The sequence below is a fragment of the Lonchura striata genome, chromosome 13 (genome assembly GCF_050655825.1).
Source record: "Lonchura striata isolate lonStrDom1 chromosome 13, ASM5065582v1, whole genome shotgun sequence".
In the NCBI taxonomy this organism is placed as follows: domain Eukaryota; kingdom Metazoa; phylum Chordata; class Aves; order Passeriformes; family Estrildidae; genus Lonchura; species Lonchura striata.
The window spans coordinates 4,800,005-4,823,005 of record NC_140715.1 but is presented as its reverse complement, the minus strand read 5'-3'; the positions used below and the strand labels follow the sequence as shown (position 1 = coordinate 4,823,005).

At 53.9% G+C, this 23,001-nt stretch overlaps 1 protein-coding gene and 2 pseudogenes across 3 annotated transcripts; all 3 read left to right on the top strand.

Moving 5' to 3' along the window:
* The first annotated feature begins 66 nt into the window (after positions 1-66).
* On the top strand, positions 67-5,594 carry LOC146766143 (protocadherin alpha-2-like). Its single transcript, XM_085591158.1, has one exon. The coding sequence runs from the start codon at positions 427-429 to the stop codon at positions 2,959-2,961; it is 2,535 nt and encodes an 844-aa protein (XP_085447284.1). The 5' UTR covers positions 67-426; the 3' UTR covers positions 2,962-5,594.
* Positions 5,595-5,986: 392 nt separating this feature from the next.
* On the top strand, positions 5,987-11,596 carry LOC146766142 (protocadherin alpha-6 pseudogene; annotated as a pseudogene). The gene has a single exon (XR_014958276.1). The product of XR_014958276.1 is annotated as a protocadherin alpha-6 pseudogene (transcript).
* A 5,651-nt stretch (positions 11,597-17,247) lies between these two features.
* LOC146766141 (protocadherin alpha-8 pseudogene) lies at positions 17,248-21,803 on the top strand (annotated as a pseudogene). The gene has a single exon (XR_014958275.1). The product of XR_014958275.1 is annotated as a protocadherin alpha-8 pseudogene (transcript).
* Positions 21,804-23,001: the final 1,198 nt, after the last annotated feature.

The following is a 23,001-nucleotide window of genomic DNA, read 5'->3' as shown; positions in this document are numbered from 1 at the left end:
ACAGAATTAGAACATAAAAAGAGAGATGAAAAAAGTGGAGTAAAGAAGAAAGGAAATATGATGAACAGCGAAGAAAAAAAACCCCAAAAATAACCCAAAACGAACAAAAAAACCCGGACAACCAAAGGAGAGAAAGACACCGAGGAAGAGGACCAAGACACGGAAGAGAGATTACCGTGACGGAGCGGAGGCAGGGGCGCGGTGTCGGAGCGTGTGAGGCGGCGGAGCAGCGCACGGTGTCGCTGCAGGCTCAGGAACGGCGTGTGGGCGGCTCCGCCCCGGTGCGGCGGAGAGCCCGGCTGTGAGCGCGGGGGGGCGGCGCGGGCCGGGCAGCAGAGCCGGTGCGAGCGGGCGGCGGCGGGGAGCCGTGCGGGGCCCGGGCCGGGGCCGGCGGCCGGAGCGGCGGCCGGAGCGGCGGCGGTAGGGATGGAGGAGCGCTGCTGCGCGGCGGTGCTGCGGGTGCTGGTGCTGCAGGCGGCCTGGGCGCTGGCGGGCGGGCAGGTGCGCTACTCGGTGCCGGAGGAAGCCAAGGCCGGCACGGTGGTGGGCCGTCTGGCGCAGGACCTGGGCCTGGAGGCGGGCGAGGCGGAGGCGCGGCGGCTGCGGCTGGTGGCGCAGGGCCGGCGGGCGAGCGTGGAGGTGAGCGGGGCGAGCGGCGCGCTGCTGGTGAGCTCGCGGCTCGACCGGGAGGAGCTGTGCGGCAAGAGCGCGCCGTGCGCGCTGCGCCTGGAGGTGCTGCTGGAGCGGCCGCTGCGCGTCTTCCATGTGGAGCTGGAGGTCACCGACATCAACGACAATGCGCCCGTCTTCCCCGCCGCCCGCAAAAACCTCAGCATCGCGGAATCGTCTGTGCCGGGGTCTCGTTTCCCGCTGGAGGGCGCGTCGGACGCGGATATCGGAGCAAACGCGCAGCTCTCCTACACACTCAGCCCCAGCGAGCATTTCTCTCTGGATTTGCACCGCAGTGAGGAATACCGAGAATCCCTCTTTCTGGTACTCACGAAATCTCTGGACCGCGAGACGATTCCCGTGCACCGGCTGGTGCTGACGGCGAGTGACGGGGGCCGGCCGTCTCTGACGGGGACAATGGAGCTGGTGGTCTCGGTGCTAGACGCAAACGACAACGCGCCCCAGTTCAACCAGTCGGTGTATAAAGTGAAGCTGCCGGAGAGTGCTGCCGAGGGAACGCTTGTGGCGAGGGTGAATGTGACAGATCCGGATTTGGGAAGTAATGGAGAAGTGACATTTAGTGTGAGTAATACTTTTCCTGAAAAGGGGATGAACATTTTCCTTTTAAATGGGAAGACTGGAGAAATTTATCTGGCGGGTACCATAGACTATGAAGACATTCGGACATATGAGATAGAAGTTGAAGCAGCAGATAAGGGAACACCTCCGCTGTCGGGTCACTGCAAGGTGGTGCTGGAGGTGCTGGACGTGAACGACAACGCGCCGGAGGTGTGGGTGACGTCGCTGTCGGTTCCGGTGCCCGAGGACGCGTCGGTGGGGACGGTGGTGGCCCTGCTGAGCGTGTCGGACCGGGACTCGGGGGAGAACGGCCGCGTGCGGTGCTGGGTGTGGCCGGCGTCGCCGTTCGGGCTGGAGGCGACGTTCGCGGGCTCGTACTCGCTGGTGCTGCGCGAGGCGCTGGACCGGGAGCGGGTGTCGGAGTACGAGGTGGAGGTGCGTGCGGAGGACGGCGGGGCGCCGGCGCTGGGCGCCAGGCGCGGGCTGCGGGTGCCGGTGTCGGACGTGAACGACAACGCGCCCGCGTTCGCGCAGGCCGTGTACACGGTGCTGGCGCGGGAGAACAACGCGGCGGGCGCGGAGCTGGCGCGGCTGTGGGCGCGGGACCCGGACGAGGCGGGCAACGGGCGCGTCAGCTACTCGGTGTGGGAGGGCGGCGCGGGCGGCGGCGGGTGGCGGGCGGCGTCGAGCTACGTGTCGCTGGAGGCGGAGAGCGGGCGTCTGTGGGCGCTGCAGCCCCTGGACTACGAGGAGCTGCAGGTGCTGCAGTTCGAGGTGCGCGCCGTGGACGCGGGGGAGCCGCCGCTGTGGGGCAACGCCACGGTGCAGCTCTTCGTGCTGGACGAGAACGACAACGCGCCGGCGCTGCTGCCGCCCGCGGGCCCGGCACCGGAGGCGGGCGCGGCGGCGGCCGAGGCGGCGGCGGCGGCGGGGGCGGGCTCGGCGTGGGAGCCGGGCACGCTGTGGGCGTGGGCGGCGTGGGGGACGCCGGCGGGGCAGGTGGTGGCGAAGATCCGCGCCGTGGACGCGGACTCGGGCTACAACGCGTGGCTGCGCTACGAGCTGTGGGAGCCGCGGGGCAAGGGCCCGTTCCGCGTGGGGCTCTACAGCGGCGAGGTGAGCACGGCGCGGGCGCTGGACGAGGCGGACGGGCCTCGCCAGAGGCTGCTGATCGTCGTGCGCGACCACGGCGAGCCGGCGCGCTCGGCCACGGCCACGCTCAGCGTGTCGCTGCTCGAGGCCGCCGAGGCGGCGCTGGCCGCGGGATCCTCCTCGTCATTGTCGTCGTCGTTGTCGGTGTCGCGCTCGGCGGCGGGCGCGGAGCCGGGGCCCGGCGGCGCGGCGAGCGCGGCGACCAACGTGTGGCTGGTGGTGGCCATCTGCGCGGTGTCGAGCCTGTTCCTGCTGGCCGTGGTGCTGTACGTGGCGTCGCGCTGGGCGCCGCGGGCGGCCGTGCTCTCGGGGCCCGGGCCCACGACGCTCGTGTGCGCCAGCGAAGTGGGCAGCTGGTCGTACTCGCAGCGCCACAGCCGCAGCCTGTGCGTGGCGGACGGCGCGGCCAAGAGCGACCTCATGGTTTTCAGCCCCAACTTCCCTCCGCCGCCGCCCGGCGCCGCGCCCAAGGACACGCAGCCGGAGCCCTCCGCTCTCCTCCACACGGTCAGTGCTCCTTCCTTCATTCCCTTCTCTGCTCCTTTCCCTCCGCCCTCTTGAGAAGCTGCTCTTTGAAGCCGGGCTCAGTTCGCACGGTTTATGGGCGTTGGGTACTTAGCGGCTCCTTAGGGATGGCAAAGGTGCATTTGCATCTGTCAGCCCTACCTTGCTGGATCTCCCAGCTCTGTCTGAGTGTGTCCAGAATATAGATTCAGGCAGCATCCGTGAGCACGTCGTGTAGACGGTGAGGTTTCTTGCTCTAGAATTGAATTAATTTACTGTGCGACTAGAGGTGCCTGGAGGTTTGAGATTTGCAGACAGTAATGGGGTTTCTATTTCTCATGTGTAGCATTTCCACCCCATTTGGGTGAAGGAGTTCAAGACAGCCAGGCTGTGTTGGTGACAGACGCGCAGGCGCTGTGGACAACCTCATTGCCATTGCTGACTGACAACCGTGCTGGTATCCATTTGTCTTTTTATTGAAAACTGCCCTCCTCCTTTTTCATTATGGTCATATGAAGGTATGATGCAGGGTGTGAAGTGGATATTCAAGGACGAAAGTTCTCTATTACTGTTCTGCTATGAGACTCATTTAGAAAATAGGGTAGTTGTGTCCAAGATTTCCTATGATCTCCCTATGTTTGTTTTGCAAGTATCATGCTGTTCTGGTTAGCAGTATAAAGGGTTCAGGGAGGATAGTGTGACCCAAGGTGTGTGTTTTACAAGGCAAATTTTTCTGTTGTTTTCCTCCTGCTCACCTTTCTGAAGATTTGCATTTTTGAGCTGAGAGGTAGCGTGAAGTACACTGTTCTTTTTTAACATTCTCTCAATATTTGCAACAATTTCACATCGATGAGCAAGTCTTAAATGGGCATTAAAAGTGGCAATGTTCACTACTGTAATTAACAAACAAACAAATAACCCCCAAAATCAATGAATCACCTTTCCCCACCAATTTTTAGGTAGCATTCTACAACAGAGGAAGTATCAAATATTAGTGTCCTTGCCAGAGTTTTGATGCTTGGAGCACAAAATCAATGCCAGTGCTGTTTAAAAGTTCCAACATCACCTTCGATAATAGAATTCCCCATAAGGAAGCATTAGAAATCATGAGGTGTCGGCAGCAGAGCATCTCCTATGTACTGTGTTGGTGATACCATTCGTGGATTTCTACAGTGTGGCATTGCTGGGAAGGATAAGCAATGGTTGTGCTGGACCTTGTGTTAGGAAAGGAAACTCTGATCTGTTGTATAGAGTAGGGAGTGGCATTTTTCTGGTGGGAGAGGTGCCCTTGAGCAGCAGAAAGACTTGTGTGGGGAAAGTGAAAACCCTTGGGGAGACCATGGATCATAAAAGAAAATATCATGAGATTATATATTTGCCTTTAGAACACATCTCAGAATGGGGGAGCGAAGGATTTGTGCAGTAAAGGGTGAGACAGGATGGGAACTGAGTGTTGTTGTTGAGGATGCTTTCCTAGGTCCTCAGGGACTGGAGTGGGAGGCCTTGCTGATAATGAGATGAGAGTGTGATACTGAAATGGCCACAATGTCCCCTTACGAGTCTCTCCACCAGGGCCTGTCACTTGTGCTGCTGCCTGCCTGGTGTAGGCCATGTGTTGGTAAGAGCTGCTGAGATGGAGAGTGCAGAATGTTGTCTGAGGAAACAACTTCTTCAGGTTCAAGGTTTCAAGGTGTCGTGGGAGGGAAACACTTCAGCTTCCTGTACTTGTGTAGCTATGGGCTTTCACAGTTGTCTCCACAGCTGTAGATTTTGTCATGATGATTCTTTCTCCTCCTCAGGTGGGATTTACAGGGATTTATTTTATTACATGTGGTTGTTATCTTATTGTGCTCAAATTCCTTTACTTGTGCACTGCTTGAGTGGGCTCAGTAGAGATGGTCCTGATGTCACATGTGGATTGTTCTGATATCTGCAAGAACACCCAAAAAGCTGTATGATAAGCCCAGTTTGTGTGGTGCAATCTGTCAACAGAGATGACATTGTGAGTGCTCCTGTGCTTTGGCACTTGCTGTGTTTGCTTGAAGGAATAAATCTGTTTATGAGAGCTGTCCCAGCTCTAATCACAGCACTTCTGATAACTCTAACCTGCAGGTCTGTGGTGTTTCAAAACCAGGTTACTGAAAAGGAGCAAAGCATTCACGTTGAAGATCATGTAGCTGGGAAGAGCTTTTAGACATCCTGTACATCCTTTGTGGTGATCATGAAGGAAGATGAGGAAGTACAAGGTTCTGGATCAGCTGCAGATGGGGTTTACAGGCAGGGCTTGTTGCTGAGGTTGAGCAATGTTTGATATTTTGGCAGTGATCCTGTGTGTGGCAATAAATAAGGCGTGGGCCTGTGTGATGGGGAGGGTGAATTAGAGTGAGGATGAGTGTTGCCCCAGGGAAGTACAAATGCTGAGTAGAACACAGCCTGCATCGCTGTGGAGGAACTGGAGAATGTCTGGATAGCTGTGGAGATCTCATTTCCCATGCCTTGTGACAGAGGATGCCAACAGAAAGCCTTGAGAAAATGCCCACGGTGTGGTGCTGCTCTTCTGGGAGCTTCTCAGGCCCTCCAGCAGCTCTCTGTGTTCTTGCTTTCTGTTGTTCCCTGTGATATTACAGCTTATGAAAGGACTTGTCATCCCTGTCTTTAATCATTTGTCTTTGATGTGGAATTTTCCCGGTAAAACAGAAGACTTTTTGAAATTTGTGTCATTCTGCCAGCCTTTCTTGGGCCATGGCACCAGTCATCTCCCTGTTCTTGGTCTTCTAGCTGGCACTAAAGGAGAGTGTCCCTTGAAACAAATACTTCTGGTGCTGGAGTTTCTTTTTCTGAAGCAGCAAGCAGTGATGCTACAGGTGAGTTACTCTTTCCAGAAGAGGCTGTGTGAAAGACAAGTGTACTTTGGTTCCTGTGATGCCTTAATTTTTAGCTTTACTGACATATTTTCCATATTTTCCATATTTTCCTGATTCTGTACTGCATTTTTCATATTTTGCAGATTCTGTACTGCATTAGTATATAACTCTGAACTTTATGTAAAATGTTAGCAAGTTCTCCTCACAGTTCTGTCTCTGAAAACATTCCTTTTCCAGCCTGAGAACCAAGGACACCATTTCAGCTTCAGGCCCAAAAAGTATAACCAGCAGTGAATTGAGGAGAGCAGTCTCGGGAGATGGGACTGCATAACCTGGAGATGTAATTGGACAATTAACCCCAAAATGTGAATGGGCCAAAACTTATAAAAATGTGAAAACTTGTGACCATCTTGGGTGTAGGCTCAGCCAGGCTCGTGTACTGCCCAAGGTGTATCCTGTGAAGGCCTTTCAATAAATCCCTCCTTTATTCCTTTAACTCCAGCCAGTCTGTGTTCCAGGCAGCCTCTCAAGGCGTGCCCTGTTGAGCTGTGCTATCTTCACGTTGGATTGACTAAATATTGCCTGCACTGAAATTCCTGTAGGTTTGGAGCACATTTTGTGCTGTCATTTGATTCTGCTGCTTCCTGGCACAGGTGAGAAGAGGGAAGCAAAGGCAGATGGAGAAGTGACCTTAAAGCTTTTCTAGGAGCAGATGTGTTGGGCATACAGAGGATGCTTTCAGTGTCAGTGACATGGTGAATTTTGTAATAGCTCTGCAGGTGAAAAATGAGTCAGGCAGAGTTGCTCTTCACCCAGGTAAATGAGGAATGTGGTGTCATCATGCTTTTTTTTGCAGTGTTCTTGGAGAATTATCATGCTGGATTCTGAAGGGTTTGATTTTGTAAAGGAGAGACTTCCTTGGGTTACTTAGACTCTTGAGAATTTTTTGTATTAGATGTCTGCATAGGTGGACTCTTCTCTGATGTAACAAAGCTGTTCTCTATGATTGCTTTGTGGATTTATTTCTGGGTCCTTGAGATGACTGAAGGCTCCAAACGTGGATTGTATTCTGAAGGGAGAGGAATCTGCAGGTGCATGGCAGTGGAGGAAAACAAGAAGGTTCTTTCCTGTCATGAGGAATGAGAGGTGGAAGAGGAGAGGCCTTTTGCTAATGGGAATGTCTGTGCTTCATGACGTGGTGCTGTAGCTTTGAAAAACATTTCCTTAAATGAAAAAAAAAAAAAAACCAATAATTGATATAAGTAAGAAAGCAACAGACAAGTGGAGGGAAATGACTGCACAACGAGGAAAGAAAAAGCAAAGGGAAAAAAATATAAAACAATAAAAGAAAAAGTACAAAGAAGAAATGGAATAAAAGAAGCAATGGAGGCAATAGTTGCAAGGAAGAGGAATGAGAACGTTTTCGAAGGATATGTTCATGGAGAATATTATCTGAACATTTGGAAGGAATATTAGTAAAGGAAATAGAAGCACGTAAGAGATAAGGAAAGAAAATGAGAAGGAGGATGTAAAAAATATGACAGTGACGAGCATGAAGAAGATATAAGGAAAAATAACTACGAAATAGAAGGGAAATAAAGACAAAAGATAAATAGTAGCAAAAGATAATGAAGGAGAAATGGATCCATCATGGAAGGTGACTGTACAAGTTAAAAGGAAGACAGAAAGGGTGCAAGGAAGTAAAGAAGAGAATGGAAGTAATAGAATGAAGATAAAGCAAAAACCGACCTTATGTTTAGAGTAGAGATGGCTCCTTTCCCCCGATGCTGCCCCGCGCCCCGACGCTGATATACCATAATTAGTGAAGATATAACATAATTAGCGCTAATAACTCCAACAATGATGGCCTGACGCGTCGCAGGAGGGAACGGGAGAATTGCCGGGGGGGTAAAGAAGATCGAAGATTGGAATGGAAGTGAAGATGGCTTAAAGATTAGGGCAGGGCAATAAGTGAAAAGGACAGCGAACAGGAGATGCAACAATAGAAAATAATAGGAAGACTATAAAGGAAAAAGTAGGAAAGAGAAATGAAATGTAAAACAATGAAATCCAGAGAAATTATGGAAGAAGAAAGGACGGCAAGGCTATGCAAGCAAATAGCAAGTGATAAAGAAAAGGAAATATGAAAAATAAGAAGCAGATAGAGGAAGAGTCGGAGCAGGAGACGGCCATGAGGGAGCGGAGGCAGAGGCGCGGTGTCGGAGCGTGTGAGGCGGCGGAGCAGCGCACGGTGTCGCTGCAGGCTCAGGAACGGCGTGTGGGCGGCTCCGCCCCGGTGCGGCGGAGAGCCCGGCTGTGAGCGCGGGGGGGCGGCGCGGGCCGGGCAGCAGAGCCGGTGCGAGCGGGCGGCGGCGGGGAGCCGTGCGGGGCCCGGGCCGGGGCCGGCGGCCGGAGCGGCGGCCGGAGCGGCGGCGGTAGGGATGGAGGAGCGCTGCTGCGCGGCGGTGCTGCGGGTGCTGGTGCTGCAGGCGGCCTGGGCGCTGGCGGGCGGGCAGGTGCGCTACTCGGTGCCGGAGGAAGCCAAGGCCGGCACGGTGGTGGGCCGTCTGGCGCAGGACCTGGGCCTGGAGGCGGGCGAGGCGGAGGCGCGGCGGCTGCGGCTGGTGGCGCAGGGCCGGCGGGCGAGCGTGGAGGTGAGCGGGGCGAGCGGCGCGCTGCTGGTGAGCTCGCGGCTCGACCGGGAGGAGCTGTGCGGCAAGAGCGCGCCGTGCGCGCTGCGCCTGGAGGTGCTGCTGGAGCGGCCGCTGCGCGTCTTCCATGTGGAGCTGGAGGTCACCGACATCAACGACAATGCGCCCGTCTTCCCCGCCGCCCGAAAAAACCTCAGCATCGCGGAATTCACCACTCTGCCGGGGTCTCGTTTTCCGCTGGAGGGCGCGTCGGATGCGGATATCGGAGCGAATGCGCAGCTCACCTACACACTCAGCCCCAGCGAGCATTTCTCTCTGGATTTACAAAAAACGGAGGAGGACGGTGAGTCCTTATTCCTGGTGCTCAGGAAATCCCTGGACCGCGAGACGATTCCCGTTCACCGGTTGGTGCTGACGGCGAGTGACGGGGGCCGGCCGTCTCTGACGGGGACAATGGAGCTGGTGATCTCGGTGCTGGATGTGAACGACAACATGCCCCAATTCAACCAGTCGGTGTATAAAGTGCAGCTGCCCGAAAACACAGAACGCGGCGCATTGGTGATCAGACTAAATGCCACGGATCTGGATGAAGGGGCGAACAGTAATATTTCCTATTCGCTACAGACTCTGTCCCCGCAGAATGGAAGAGACATTTTCCAAATTGACAAAAATAGTGGAGAGGTCCACCTTACGGGTGACTTAGACTTCGAGGATGTTAATCTGTACCGCCTGCAAGTGGATGCAGCAGATAAGGGTACACCCTCGCTTTCCGGCCACTGCAAGGTGGTGCTGGAGGTGCTGGACGTGAACGACAACGCGCCAGAGGTGTGGGTGACGTCGCTGTCGGTGCCGGTGCCCGAGGACGCGTCGGTGGGGACGGTGGTAGCCCTGCTGAGCGTGTCGGACCGGGACTCGGGGGAGAACGGCCGCGTGCGGTGCTGGGTGTGGCCGGCGTCGCCGTTCGGGCTGGAGGCGACGTTCGCGGGCTCGTACTCGCTGGTGCTGCGCGAGGCGCTGGACCGGGAGCGGGTGTCGGAGTACGAGGTGGAGGTGCGTGCGGAGGACGGCGGGGCGCCGGCGCTGGGCGCCAGGCGCGGGCTGCGGGTGCCGGTGTCGGACGTGAACGACAACGCGCCCGCGTTCGCGCAGGCCGTGTACACGGTGCTGGCGCGGGAGAACAACGCGGCGGGCGCGGAGCTGGCGCGGCTGTGGGCGCGGGACCCGGACGAGGCGGGCAACGGGCGCGTCAGCTACTCGGTGTGGGAGGGCGGCGCGGGCGGCGGCGGGTGGCGGGCGGCGTCGAGCTACGTGTCGCTGGAGGCGGAGAGCGGGCGTCTGTGGGCGCTGCAGCCCCTGGACTACGAGGAGCTGCAGGTGCTGCAGTTCGAGGTGCGCGCCGTGGACGCGGGGGAGCCGCCGCTGTGGGGCAACGCCACGGTGCAGCTCTTCGTGCTGGACGAGAACGACAACGCGCCGGCGCTGCTGCCGCCCGCGGGCCCGGCACCGGAGGCGGGCGCGGCGGCGGCCGAGGCGGCGGCGGCGGCGGGGGCGGGCTCGGTGTGGGAGCCGGGCACGCTGTGGGCGTGGGCGGCGTGGGGGGCGCCGGCGGGGCAGGTGGTGGCGAAGATCCGCGCCGTGGACGCGGACTCGGGCTACAACGCGTGGCTGCGCTACGAGCTGTGGGAGCCGCGGGGCAAGGGCCCGTTCCGCGTGGGGCTCTACAGCGGCGAGGTGAGCACGGCGCGGGCGCTGGACGAGGCGGACGGGCCTCGCCAGAGGCTGCTGATCGTCGTGCGCGACCACGGCGAGCCGGCGCGCTCGGCCACGGCCACGCTCAGCGTGTCGCTGCTCGAGGCCGCCGAGGCGGCGCTGGCCGCGGGATCCTCCTCGTCGTTGTCGTCGTCGTTGTCGGTGTCGCGCTCGGCGGCGGGCGCGGAGCCGGGGCCCGGCGGCGCGGCGAGCGCGGCGACCAACGTGTGGCTGGTGGTGGCCATCTGCGCGGTGTCGAGCCTGTTCCTGCTGGCCGTGGTGCTGTACGTGGCGTCGCGCTGGGCGCCGCGGGCGGCCGTGCTCTCGGGGCCCGGGCCCACGACGCTCGTGTGCGCCAGCGAAGTGGGCAGCTGGTCGTACTCGCAGCGCCACAGCCGCAGCCTGTGCGTGGCGGACGGCGCGGCCAAGAGCGACCTCATGGTTTTCAGCCCCAACTTCCCTCCGCCGCCGCCCGGCGCCGCGCCCAAGGACACGCAGCCGGAGCCCTCCGCTCTCCTCCACACGGTCAGTGGCTCTGCTTTCCTCGCCTTTACTCTTTCGTTCCCCCCTCTGCCACATCCCACCCGACCCCTGGGTAGTTCCTGCTTGTAGAGCGGCTCCGCCCCGCGCGGCCTGAGGGCTCTGCGATGTTGTCTGATTCTTCAAAATCTTAAGGGCGCCTTTGTATCTGCCCCTGCGTCCCTGCCGGAGCCCCTCAGCTCTTCCTGAGTTGGGGAAATGTCTTCGGGGTATTCCGCAGCAGTTCACGGACCGTAGCTGAGGTTTCTTACTCTGAGCTCGAGTTGTTATCTCCTCTATTTGCTCTCCTGTCGAAAGAAATCTGTGTTGATTGTGGTAATAGGGGCGCCGAGGTGTGAGCTCTGCAGACAAAGCTTTTGCTCGCTGGTGTGTAGCGTTTTAACCCTCTCTGGCTGAAGGAGGTGAAGACACGCGGGCTGTAGTGATGAGCATCCCCCAGGCACCATGTGCCACTTAACTGCCTTTAGTGATCGCTGATTTTGCAGGTATCAGCATTGTCAGAAACTGTGCCCTCGTCCTCCCCAGTGCAAGCGACGTGCTGAAAGGCTACAGCTGAGGGCTCAAGGTTTTCTCTCTCTGTGGTGTAAGTTTCCCCCACTGATTCTCCCAGCAGATTGGTTATAGTACCTGGCAAGGCCTTCTTGGGCTTTTCCTTTTTGCTTTTCCCAGTGTGTTGGTTTTCTGGAGAGCATTATAAACTGTTTAAACAGAGGTTAGAGATTCAGACTTGGTGTAAGAAAAGGGATTTTTTTTTTTCTAGAACCCCCTTCCCCTTCAAAATCATTCCATGTACTTTGTTCATGGCTGGAGATTGACATTTGCCTCTCTCGATGTTCTTTTAATATTTGTATAATCACTGGTAGAGTTGTGAATTATCTGGAAACATTATCCTAAAAAACACACAAACACACCTGTATGGATATTATGGCTTACATTGCAGTTGTCATCAGCATTTTGTTTTTTTCCATCAGATAATCACATCAATGCTCTTTGTCGTTAGAGATCTACTGATACCATGTCTACAAATAAATGTCCAACATTTCAGGAGAGGAATTAGCAGGTGATTAGGATTTCCATCCAGAAAAGCTGAAGCATTAGAAGACACAAAGGGTCAGTTACAGGGAGTCTGTTGAGCACAGCATATATAATATGAGGTGTATGGAAGTTTTGTGCTGTCATTGATGGAACGGTTGTAGACTTGCATTCCTGGCCAGAGAATTGGCACAAAGAGCAGTTGTTATGATATTCTTGGAATATTTGTATCAGAAGCCACGTCCTTTCAAAAGCCCTGGAAACTTACTAACAGAGAAGAAACTCAAACAACGAAACAAGCACCAAAATCCCTAATAACAAAACCTGAAACATGAATTTTCCTACAGAAACAATGTAATCCTTTATGTTGGGGTGCTTGTCAATGACTCAGTTATTCTATCGCAGCATGAAGCCAATGCCATTTCCATGTGGAGTTATTCTGGCATCACCTTTAGGAAGAGTAGAGGACTGGGTGTGGTCTATATGACACCATGTGTATGTTATTTATGGTGCTCTCATTGCTGGTGATTGCTGCAGAGAGCCCTGTGGAGGTAAAGGAGGCAGTGAGAGGTTGCAGAGGCATTGTGGCATTGTGGAGGCCCTGGCCATTTCCTGGTACCAAGGTTGAGCTTGAGAAGTGAGATTTGTCTGATGGAATTGAAAGTCCTTGGGAAGCCCATGGACCATATCCTGAGACAGCCCTAGGTACTATTTACTGTGCTGACTGCTGATCATGCTGGTATTTAATGTGGTTTCTTATGAAGAACTCTGTACTCTGACTCTCCTCCATAAGAGGGGTGATGCAAGGTGACAATTGTGACTTCACTCTTCTCTCTCCTCATGGTGTAAATTCTCCCATTTGCTTGGCTCACCCGAGTCAATGTGAAAGCAGGGACAGACTTAAACACTTTTCTTTCTCCAAGTATGTTTTTATTCTTGTTACCAGTAGAAAGTGAGCAGGCTGAGGAGCGTGACCTAAAGTGTATGTTTTCTTTTTTTTGTCTTGCCTTTCTGAAGTGGATTTCAGGTGGGTTGTCCCATGAGGTGGCATGAGCATACACTGTTGTGTTTTCATGTTATTTTAATATTTGCATCAACAGCCACACCCTTAAAAAAACCCTGGAAACCTCAAAAATTCAGCCCATACTCAACACCACATTTTCCTGTGCAGTAGGTATCACTGTTGGCACTGATGTATTTTTCAGCATTTGGGTTGGTCTTTCACAGCATGCTGTCAATGGCCATCGCCTTTAGAGTTGTCTTGCCATCCCCTCTATAAATAGCATTCCCAAAGTGGGTAATGTTTCCATCTGAGACTGGGGAAGCCACAGGAGTTGAGGTGAGCATGGCAGTGGTGCTGAGTAGGCCCTGACCATGTCACAGTATGAGGTGTGACCTCCCAGTCTGTGGGAAGAGGAAATCCCTGGGAAGAACATTGGGTTTTGTCATACGAAGACAGGAATGTGAGATGATGTTCTTGTCTCTAGAACACTTCCCAGAAGAGGGAATGGAGGGAATGCCTGGAGAAAATGATGAGGCAAGATGGGTACAGATTTCCTTCCCAAGATCCATTCCTAAGGGTATGGAGCTGAAGGCCTTCAGGGTATTGAGTTAATTCTGTGGTAGTTTACTGCCCATCATGTCCCTTGAGGTTATGAATATTTCCCACCAGAAACAGTCCCTTGTGCTGCTGTCTGCCCGAGGCAGACAAGGCATTGGGAAAGAGGATGTGCTGTGCAGACTGCTGACTAATTCCCAATGAAGTTTTTGATTCCTGTTTTGGACAACCTTTTCTAGGAGGGGAGCACTTCAACCTCCTGTCCTTTTGTAGTGGTGGGCATCTATAGTAGCTTCCACAGCCACAGAACTTTCCATCATGGTTCCTTGGTCCTCCCCAGGCTAATTATTAAAGGCACGTGATAATGTAGCTGCCCTTTTTGTGAATTCAACTTCCCATACTTCTGGACATGAAAATTTGCCCTGGGTTGAAGTTACGTGTCCCTTTGTCACAGGTGGCTCATTCTATGTCTGACGTACACACAAAACTCTTCTCAAAAACCCAGCTGTGGTTCTCTGTGGTACAAATTCTCCCACCCAGCTGATATTGTAAGGTGCACTTGTGCTTTGGCATTTGCTCTCATTCTCTCAAAGTGCAAAATCCATGTGGACTGGGGTGAGAACTGACATGCTATTATGTCATAAAGTTCTTATGGAATCAGTTCTTATGTTCTGTGGTGTTTCCACCAGAGATTGCTGGAAATGCATAAACCATGAAGTATATGCAGATGAGAAGACAGTGGGGGCCTTCATATCCCTCCACGTGTTCTTTGTGCCAATTGTAAGGGAAGGTGAGGTTATGCAAAGGACATTCTTGTGGCAGGATTTGTGGTACTGTGAAAGAGATTCTGCAAGTGGCACCAGGTACGGCCTGGGTGTGTGTTGTGATGGGGGTGACCTTCAGCAGGGAAGGGTCTTGCCTGGGGGAGATGATCTGTAGAACACAGTCTGTGTCTTTGGTGAGGGAGTGGAGAATGTGTGCTTAGGGGGAGTTTCCATTTCCCAGGGTGTGAGACAGAGGATTCTAGTAGAAAATGTCAAGAAAATGCTCCACAGACATTACCAATACCTGGGATTTCTTCAGCTCCCCATACGTTCTTCATATCCTTATGCCCAATTGTTCCCTTCATGCATTTCAATACAGTAGAACTGGATTGTCTTTCTTCTCCTTTCTTGCCAAAGCCTCACTGTCTTGTTTTTCTGTCTCTCATGTCAGCAGTGAGTTGGTAATACCAGGTAATGTGAGATCCTGAGCATTGGCAGCTGTCCGGGTTCAAACATTTGGGTAATTTCCTGTCGGTCTGTAGGATGACTTTTCTGTGCTCCTGAGCTGAGGCTGATGAGACAATTTCCTTCCTTAGCTTTGTGGTGCCTCTTTGCCATGATAGAAATGCACTTGGGAGCAATGTGCTCTGCCCAATGATATCAAGGCTTTTCTAGAATGCCGGTAATTATTTTCTGTCCATCATTCCCAGTTGTCTCTGTTAGTGTTAGAACAAGTTTCCTGCTCTGAAAATATTTCTTTTCTGAAGAAGCAAGTAGTGATGCCACAGGTAAGTCACTTCTTGCTGAAGAAGATGAGTCTGAGAGACAGCTGTGCCTATTTGCCCATTATGCCTATTTAGTTATCATTATTCCTATTTAGTTGTGGTATCTTGGATTGACTGAGCATGTGTAGATTGGGAGGTGGACTCAACACTCTTTGTGGCTTCCTTCCAAACATGAAATACTTTATAATTGCTGGGTTGGACCAACAAAGCCCCACAGTCTGCTCTCATTTCTTTCTTGCTTCTTCTAGCATGGTTTGGGCAGTTGGCAGCCAGCAGAGATGGAGGAGGGCCTCTAATGTGTTTCTCAGAACAGATGTGTTGGGAGTAGAGAGCATGTTCTCAGGGAAAGTGCCGTGGGTTAAGGTTCACAGGTAGTTCTGGGTGGATCATGGCATTGAGTGAGAGGTATTCCTTGGTGGCTAATGCCCCTGAGTATGGACGTTCTTGCTGTGTTTTTCTGGCAGAGCTTATCTGCTGAGAGGAGAGGCAAGAGTTTCTCATTCATCAAGCAGGTGGAAAATGAGGCAGGAAGAAGAGCTCTTCACTCTTCACTGAAATACGTGGAGAATTCTTAGGAACTGTGGTTGCACTGTGCTTTTTCAGTGTTTGTGGCAGAATGGTGCGCTGGGCTGTGATGCATTTGAGTTGCAAAGCGAGAGGATTTCATGGGTTGTTTGTGCTTCTTGGAGCCTGTTTGCACTGATGTCAAAGTACCTGGGGATTGGTCTTCTGATTCCAAGGCAGGTGTATGCATTTTCTGGTGTAGTGCAGCCGTTCTTTGTCATGTTATTGCCTTGCTGTGTTATTGCTGGTGCAGGAGGGGACTGGAGTCTGAGGAGTGTGGGTTTCTTCCAAACGGGGAGGGAAGGGGAGAGGAGGTGTAGGGACAATATTTGCTTGACTTTTTCTGGAGATCGGGACACTTGTTCCTGAACAGGAGGCATGCAAGGTCCCCATGAGCACTGTCATTAAAGGGCAGGTCTCTGATGCATGAAGAGGATGATGCAGAAATGTAGAAATCATTTTCTTCAGGAAACATTTTGGTAAAAGTGGAAAAGTATGAGCACAGAGAAGAAGAGAAATCGAAGAGGGGAGTGGGAAGCATGAAAGGAAAAGGAAGAGAAAAAAAATCAAGGTAAGTAAAGGAATAAAGAAAGGAAGAGGAAGGAAAAGGAATATTTACAAGTAAAAGATCAAGCAAGGAAGAAAGAGAGAAATGAGGAAAGAAGGGATGATAGAGGAGGTTATAAGCATACACCAGAATTTTATCTACAAGCTCTCTGCAGTCGAGGACCTCTGTATCCTCGGTACTGAGGAAGCCTGTGCAAGCCTCGATGAGGACTAATGAGCAACACATACAAGAGATTTTGTGTAATTGTATATCTGCACTAGTAATGAGAATGTAGCAAATACTGCATTAAAAGAAAAAGAGAATAGGCAAAGGGGGAAGAAGAGAAAGAGTGAGGGAAGGACAAGGAAAAGAAGAGGAAAAGAGAAAGAAAATGAAAGAATGAAAAAGCAATGGAGAGAAAAAGATTAAAGGAAAGATAAAACATTAAATAAATTTCCTGGCATACAGCAATGTTATCTCTGTACACAAAAAGCTGGGATGAGATGAAGCCGAGAGAGAAACAAAGAAAAAAAAAAAGAAAGAAGAAAGGAATAAAGGAAGGAAGGTGACGAGGAGAAATCAATGGGGGTGTATGTCAAAGAGATTACCAGGATGCACAGATGTTCTCTTCTAACACTGAGTGAAGTTGGTACCTGTGCTCACCAGTTTGGCTCCTGTCCCGTGCGAAGGAGATGATGCCCTGTAATTAGAGCTCATGGCTCCTACACTGGTAACCGCGATCACTCCATGGGAGAGCATCAGCAACTTGGGACAGTTTCATAAGAGATGGATGGAAATAAAAGATAAAGGGCAGTAAAAAATGCACCTGCAGGGCAAGAAGAATATGGAGAAATAAGAAAGAAGTAAAACAGAAGAAAGAACAAAGATATGAAGGAAAAAAAAACCAAAAAACCACCAAAAACCTAACAGCAACAACAACAACAAAACAAAACACGTAGGAAAAAATGTATAAAAAGATAAAATAAACAAAAAGATTAAAAATACAGAATTAGAACATTAAAAGAGAGATGAAAAAAGTGGAATAAAGAAGAAAGGAAATATAATGAACAGAGATGCAAAAACCCCAAAAAAACCCCTAAAACCAACAAAAAAACCCGGACAAACAAAGGAGAGAAAGACACCGAGGAAGAGGAGCAAGACACGGAAGAGAGATTACCATGAGGGAGCGGAGTCAGAGGCGCGGTGTCGGAGCGTGTGAGGCGGCGGAGCAGCGCACGGTGTCGCTGCAGGCTCAGGAACGGCGTGTGGGCGGCTCCGCCCCGGTGCGGCGGAGAGCCCGGCTGTGAGCGCGGGGGGGCGGCGCGGGCCGGGCAGCAGAGCCGGTGCGAGCGGGCGGCGGCGGGGAGCCGTGCGGGGCCCGGGCCGGGGCCGGCGGCCGGAGCGGCGGCCGGAGCGGCGGCGGTAGGGATGGAGGAGCGCTGCTGCGCGGCGGTGCTGCGGGTGCTGGTGCTGCAGGCGGCCTGGGCGCTGGCGGGCGGGCAGGTGCGCTACTCGGTGCCGGAGGAAGCCAAGGCCGGCACGGTGGTGGGCCGTCTGGCGCAGGACCTGGGCCTGGAGGCGGGCGAGGCGGAGGCGCGGCGGCTGCGGCTGGTGGCGCAGGGCCGGCGGGCGAGCGTGGAGGTGAGCGGGGCGAGCGGCGCGCTGCTGGTGAGCTCGCGGCTCGACCGGGAGGAGCTGTGCGGCAAGAGCGCGCCGTGCGCGCTGCGCCTGGAGGTGCTGCTGGAGCGGCCGCTGCGCGTCTTCCATGTGGAGCTGGAGGTCACCGACATCAACGACAATGCGCCCGTCTTCCCCGCCGCCCGAAAAAACCTCAGCATCGCGGAGTTATCTACGATGCCGGGGTCTCGCTTCCCGCTGGAGGGCGCGTCGGATGCGGATGTCGGAGCGAATGCGCAGCTGTCCTACACACTCAGCCCCAGCGAGCATTTCTCTCTGGATTTACAAAAATCGAATGAGCGAAATCTTCTACCCGAACTTGTATTAACGAAATCTCTGGACCGCGAGACGATTCCCGTTCACAGGTTGGTGCTGACAGCGAGTGACGGGGGCCGGCCGTCTCTGACAGGGACAATGGAACTGGTGGTCTCGGTGCTGGATGCGAACGACAATGCGCCCCAGTTCAACCAGTCGGTATATAAAGTGCAGCTGCCGGAGAGTGCTGGTGTGGGGACGCTTGTGGCGAGGGTGAATGCCACGGATCCGGATTTGGGAAGTAATAGCGAAGTGACCTTTACAGCGACTGGCTTCATTCCTCCAAGTGGAAGGCATGTTATTTCCATCAATCCGAAGTCTGGGGAGATTCACCTCACAGCAGCCCTGGACTTTGAAGAAGTCAGTATATTTGATTTTCGTATTGAGGCGAGAGACCAGGGTACACCTCCACTCTCCAGTCACTGTAGAGTGGAGCTGGAGGTGCTGGACGTGAACGACAACGCGCCGGAGGTGTGGGTGACGTCGCTGTCGGTGCCGGTGCCCGAGGACGCGTCGGTGGGGACGGTGGTGGCCCTGCTGAGCGTGTCGGACCGGGACTCGGGGGAGAACGGCCGCGTGCGGTGCTGGGTGTGGCCGGCGTCGCCGTTCGGGCTGGAGGCGACGTTCGCGGGCTCGTACTCGCTGGTGCTGCGCGAGGCGCTGGACCGGGAGCGGGTGTCGGAGTACGAGGTGGAGGTGCGTGCGGAGGACGGCGGGGCGCCGGCGCTGGGCGCCAGGCGCGGGCTGCGGGTGCCGGTGTCGGACGTGAACGACAACGCGCCCGCGTTCGCGCAGGCCGTGTACACGGTGCTGGCGCGGGAGAACAACGCGGCGGGCGCGGAGCTGGCGCGGCTGTGGGCGCGGGACCCGGACGAGGCGGGCAACGGGCGCGTCAGCTACTCGGTGTGGGAGGGCGGCGCGGGCGGCGGCGGGTGGCGGGCGGCGTCGAGCTACGTGTCGCTGGAGGCGGAGAGCGGGCGTCTGTGGGCGCTGCAGCCCCTGGACTACGAGGAGCTGCAGGTGCTGCAGTTCGAGGTGCGCGCCGTGGACGCGGGGGAGCCGCCGCTGTGGGGCAACGCCACGGTGCAGCTCTTCGTGCTGGACGAGAACGACAACGCGCCGGCGCTGCTGCCGCCCGCGGGCCCGGCACCGGAGGCGGGCGCGGCGGCGGCCGAGGCGGCGGCGGCGGCGGCGGCGGGGGCGGGCTCGGTGTGGGAGCCGGGCACGCTGTGGGCGTGGGCGGCGTGGGGGACGCCGGCGGGGCAGGTGGTGGCGAAGATCCGCGCCGTGGACGCGGACTCGGGCTACAACGCGTGGCTGCGCTACGAGCTGTGGGAGCCGCGGGGCAAGGGCCCGTTCCGCGTGGGGCTCTACAGCGGCGAGGTGAGCACGGCGCGGGCGCTGGACGAGGCGGACGGGCCTCGCCAGAGGCTGCTGATCGTCGTGCGCGACCACGGCGAGCCGGCGCGCTCGGCCACGGCCACGCTCAGCGTGTCGCTGCTCGAGGCCGCCGAGGCGGCGCTGGCCGCGGGATCCTCCTCGTCGTCATTGTCGTCGTCGTTGTCGGTGTCGCGCTCGGCGGCGGGCGCGGAGCCGGGGCCCGGCGGCGCGGCGAGCGCGGCGACCAACGTGTGGCTGGTGGTGGCCATCTGCGCGGTGTCGAGCCTGTTCCTGCTGGCCGTGGTGCTGTACGTGGCGTCGCGCTGGGCGCCGCGGGCGGCCGTGCTCTCGGGGCCCGGGCCCACGACGCTCGTGTGCGCCAGCGAAGTGGGCAGCTGGTCGTACTCGCAGCGCCACAGCCGCAGCCTGTGCGTGGCGGACGGCGCGGCCAAGAGCGACCTCATGGTTTTCAGCCCCAACTTCCCTCCGCCGCCGCCCGGCGCCGCGCCCAAGGACACGCAGCCGGAGCCCTCCGCTCTCCTCCACACGGTCAGTGGCTCTGCTTTCCTCGCCTTTACTCTTTCGTTCCCCCCTCTGCCACATCCCACCCGACCCCTGGGTAGTTCCTGCTTGTAGAGCGGCTCCGCCCCGCGCGGCCTGAGGGCTCTGCGATGTTGTCTGATTTTTCAAAATCTTAAGGGCGCCTTTGTATCTGCCCCTGCGTCCCTGCCGGAGCCCCTCAGCTCTTCCTGAGCTGAGGAAATGCCTTCGGGTATTCCGCAGCAGTTCACGGACCGTAGCTGAGGTTTCTTATTCTGAGCTCGAGTTGTTATCTCCTCTATTTGCTCTCCTGTAGAAAGAAATCTGTGTTGATTGTGGTAATAGGGGCGCCGAGGTGTGAGCTCTGCCGACAAAGCTTTTGCTCGCTGGTGTGTAGCGTTTTAACCCTCTCTGGCTGAAGGAGGTGAAGACACGCGGGCTGTAGTGATGAGCATCCCCCAGGCACCATGTGCCACTTAACTGCCTTTAGTGATCGCTGATTTTGCAGGTATCAGCATTGTCAGAAACTGTGCCCTCGTCCTCCCCAGTGCAAGCGACGTGCTGAAAGGCTACAGCTGAGGGCTCAAGGTTTTCTCTCTCTGTGGTGTAAGTTTCCCCCACTGATTCTCCCAGCAAATTGCTTATAGTACCTGGCAAGGCCTTCTTGGGCTTTTCCTTTTTGCTTTTCCCAGTGTGTTGGTTTTCTGGAGAGCATTATAAACTGTTTAAACAGAGGTTAGAGATTCAGACTTGGTGTAAGAAAAGGGATTTGTTTTTTTTTTCCAGAACCCCCTTCACCTTCAAAATCATTCCATGTACTTTGTTCATGGCTGGAGATTGACATTTGCCTCTCTTCATGTTTTTTTAATATTTGTATAATCACTGGTAGAGTTGTGAATTATCTGGAAACATTCTCCTAAAAAACACACAAACACACCTGTATGGATATTATGGCTTACACTGCAGTTGTCATCAGCATTTGGTTTTTTTCCATCAGATAATCACATCAATGCTCTTTGTCGTTAGAGATCTACTGATACCATGTCTACAAATAAATGTCCAACATTTCAGGAGAGGAATTAGCAGGTGATTAGGATTTCCATCCAGAAAAGCTGAAGCATTAGAAGACACAAAGGGTCAGTTACAGGGAGTCTGTTGAGCACAGCATATATAATATGAGGTGTATGGAAGTTTTGTGCTGTCATTGATGGAACGGTTGTAGACTTGCATTCCTGGCCAGAGAATTGGCACAAAGAGCAGTTGTTATGATATTCTTGGAATATTTGTATCAGAAGCCACGTCCTTTCAAAGGCCCTGGAAACTTACCAACAGAGAAGAAACTCAAACAACGAAACAAGCACCAAAATCCCTAATAACAAAACCTGAAACATGAATTTTCCTACAGAAACAATGTAATCCTTTATGTTGGGGTGCTTGTCAATGACTCAGTTATTCTATCGCAGCATGAAGCCAATGCCATTTCCATGTGGAGTTATTCTGGCATCACCTTTAGGAAGAGTAGAGGACTGGGTGTGGTCTATATGACACCATGTGTATGTTATTTATGGTGCTCTCATTGCTGGTGATTGCTGCAGTGAGCCCTGTGGAGGTAAAGGAGGCAGTGAGAGGTTGCAGAGGCATTGTGGCATTGTGGAGGCCCTGGCCATTTCCTGGTACCAAGGTTGAGCTTGAGAAGTGAGATTTGTCTGATGGAATTGAAAGTCCTTGGGAAGCCCATGGACCATATCCTGAGACAGCCCTAGGTACTATTTACTGTGCTGACTGCTGATCATGCTGGTATTTAATGTGGTTTCTTATGAAGAACTCTGTACTCTGACTCTCCTCCATAAGAGGGGTGATGCAAGGTGACAATTGTGACTTCACTCTTCTCTCTCCTCATGGTGTAAATTCTCCCATTTGCTTGGCTCACCCGAGTCAATGTAAAAGCAGGGACAGACTTAAACACTTTTCTTTCTCCAAGTATGTTTTTATTCTTGTTACCAGTAGAAAGTGAGCAGGCTGAGGAGCGTGACCTAAAGTGTATGTTTTCTTTTTTTTGTCTTGCCTTTCTGAAGTGGATTTCAGGTGGGTTGTCCCATGAGGTGGCATGAGCATACACTGTTGTGTTTTCATGTTATTTTAATATTTGCATCAACAGCCACACCCTTAAAAAAACCCTGGAAACCTCAAAAATTCAGCCCATACTCAACACCACATTTTCCTGTGCAGTAGGTATCACTGTTGGCACTGATGTATTTTTCAGCATTTGGGTTGGTCTTTCACAGCATGCTGTCAATGGCCATCGCCTTTAGAGTTGTCCTGCCATCCCCTCTATAAATAGCATTCCCAAAGTGGGTAATGTTTCCATCTGAGACTGGGGAAGCCACAGGAGATGAGGTGAGCATGGCAGTGGTGCTGAGTAGGCCCTGACCATGTCACAGTATGAGGTGTGACCTCCCAGTCTGTGGGAAGAGGAAATCCCTGGGAAGAACATTGGGTTTTGTCATACGAAGACAGGAATGTGAGATGATGTTCTTGTCTCTAGAACACTTCCCAGAAGAGGGAATGGAGGATGCCTAGAGAAAATGATGAGGCAAGATGGGCACAGATTTCCTTCCCAAGATACATTCCTAAGGGTATGGAGCTGAAGGCCTTCAGGGTATTGAGTTAATTCTGTGGTAGTTTACTGCCCATCATGTCCCTTGAGGTTATGAATATTTCCCACCAGAAACAGTCCCTTGTGCTGCTGTCTGCCCGAGGCAGACAAGGCATTGGGAAAGAGGATGTGCTGTGCAGACTGCTGACTAATTCCCAATGAAGTTTTTGATTCCTGTTTTGGACAACCTTTTCTAGGAGGGGAGCACTTCAGCCTCCTGTCCTTTTGTAGTGGTGGGCATCTATAGTAGCTTCCACAGCCACAGAACTTTCCATCATGGTTCCTTGGTCCTCCCCAGGCTAATTATTAAAGGCATGTGATAATGTAGTTGTCATTTTTGTGTATTCAACTTTCCATACTTCTGGACATGAAAATTTGCCCTTGGTTGAAGTCACAGGTGGCTCATTCTATGTCTGATGTACACACAAAACTCTTCTAAAAAACCCAGCTGTGGTTCTCTGTGGTACAAATTCTC

Coding starts and splice junctions, on each gene's coding strand:
- LOC146766143 (XM_085591158.1), top strand. CDS start 427: ATGGAGGAGCGCTGCTGCGCGGCGGTGCTGCGGGTGCTGGTGCTGCAG.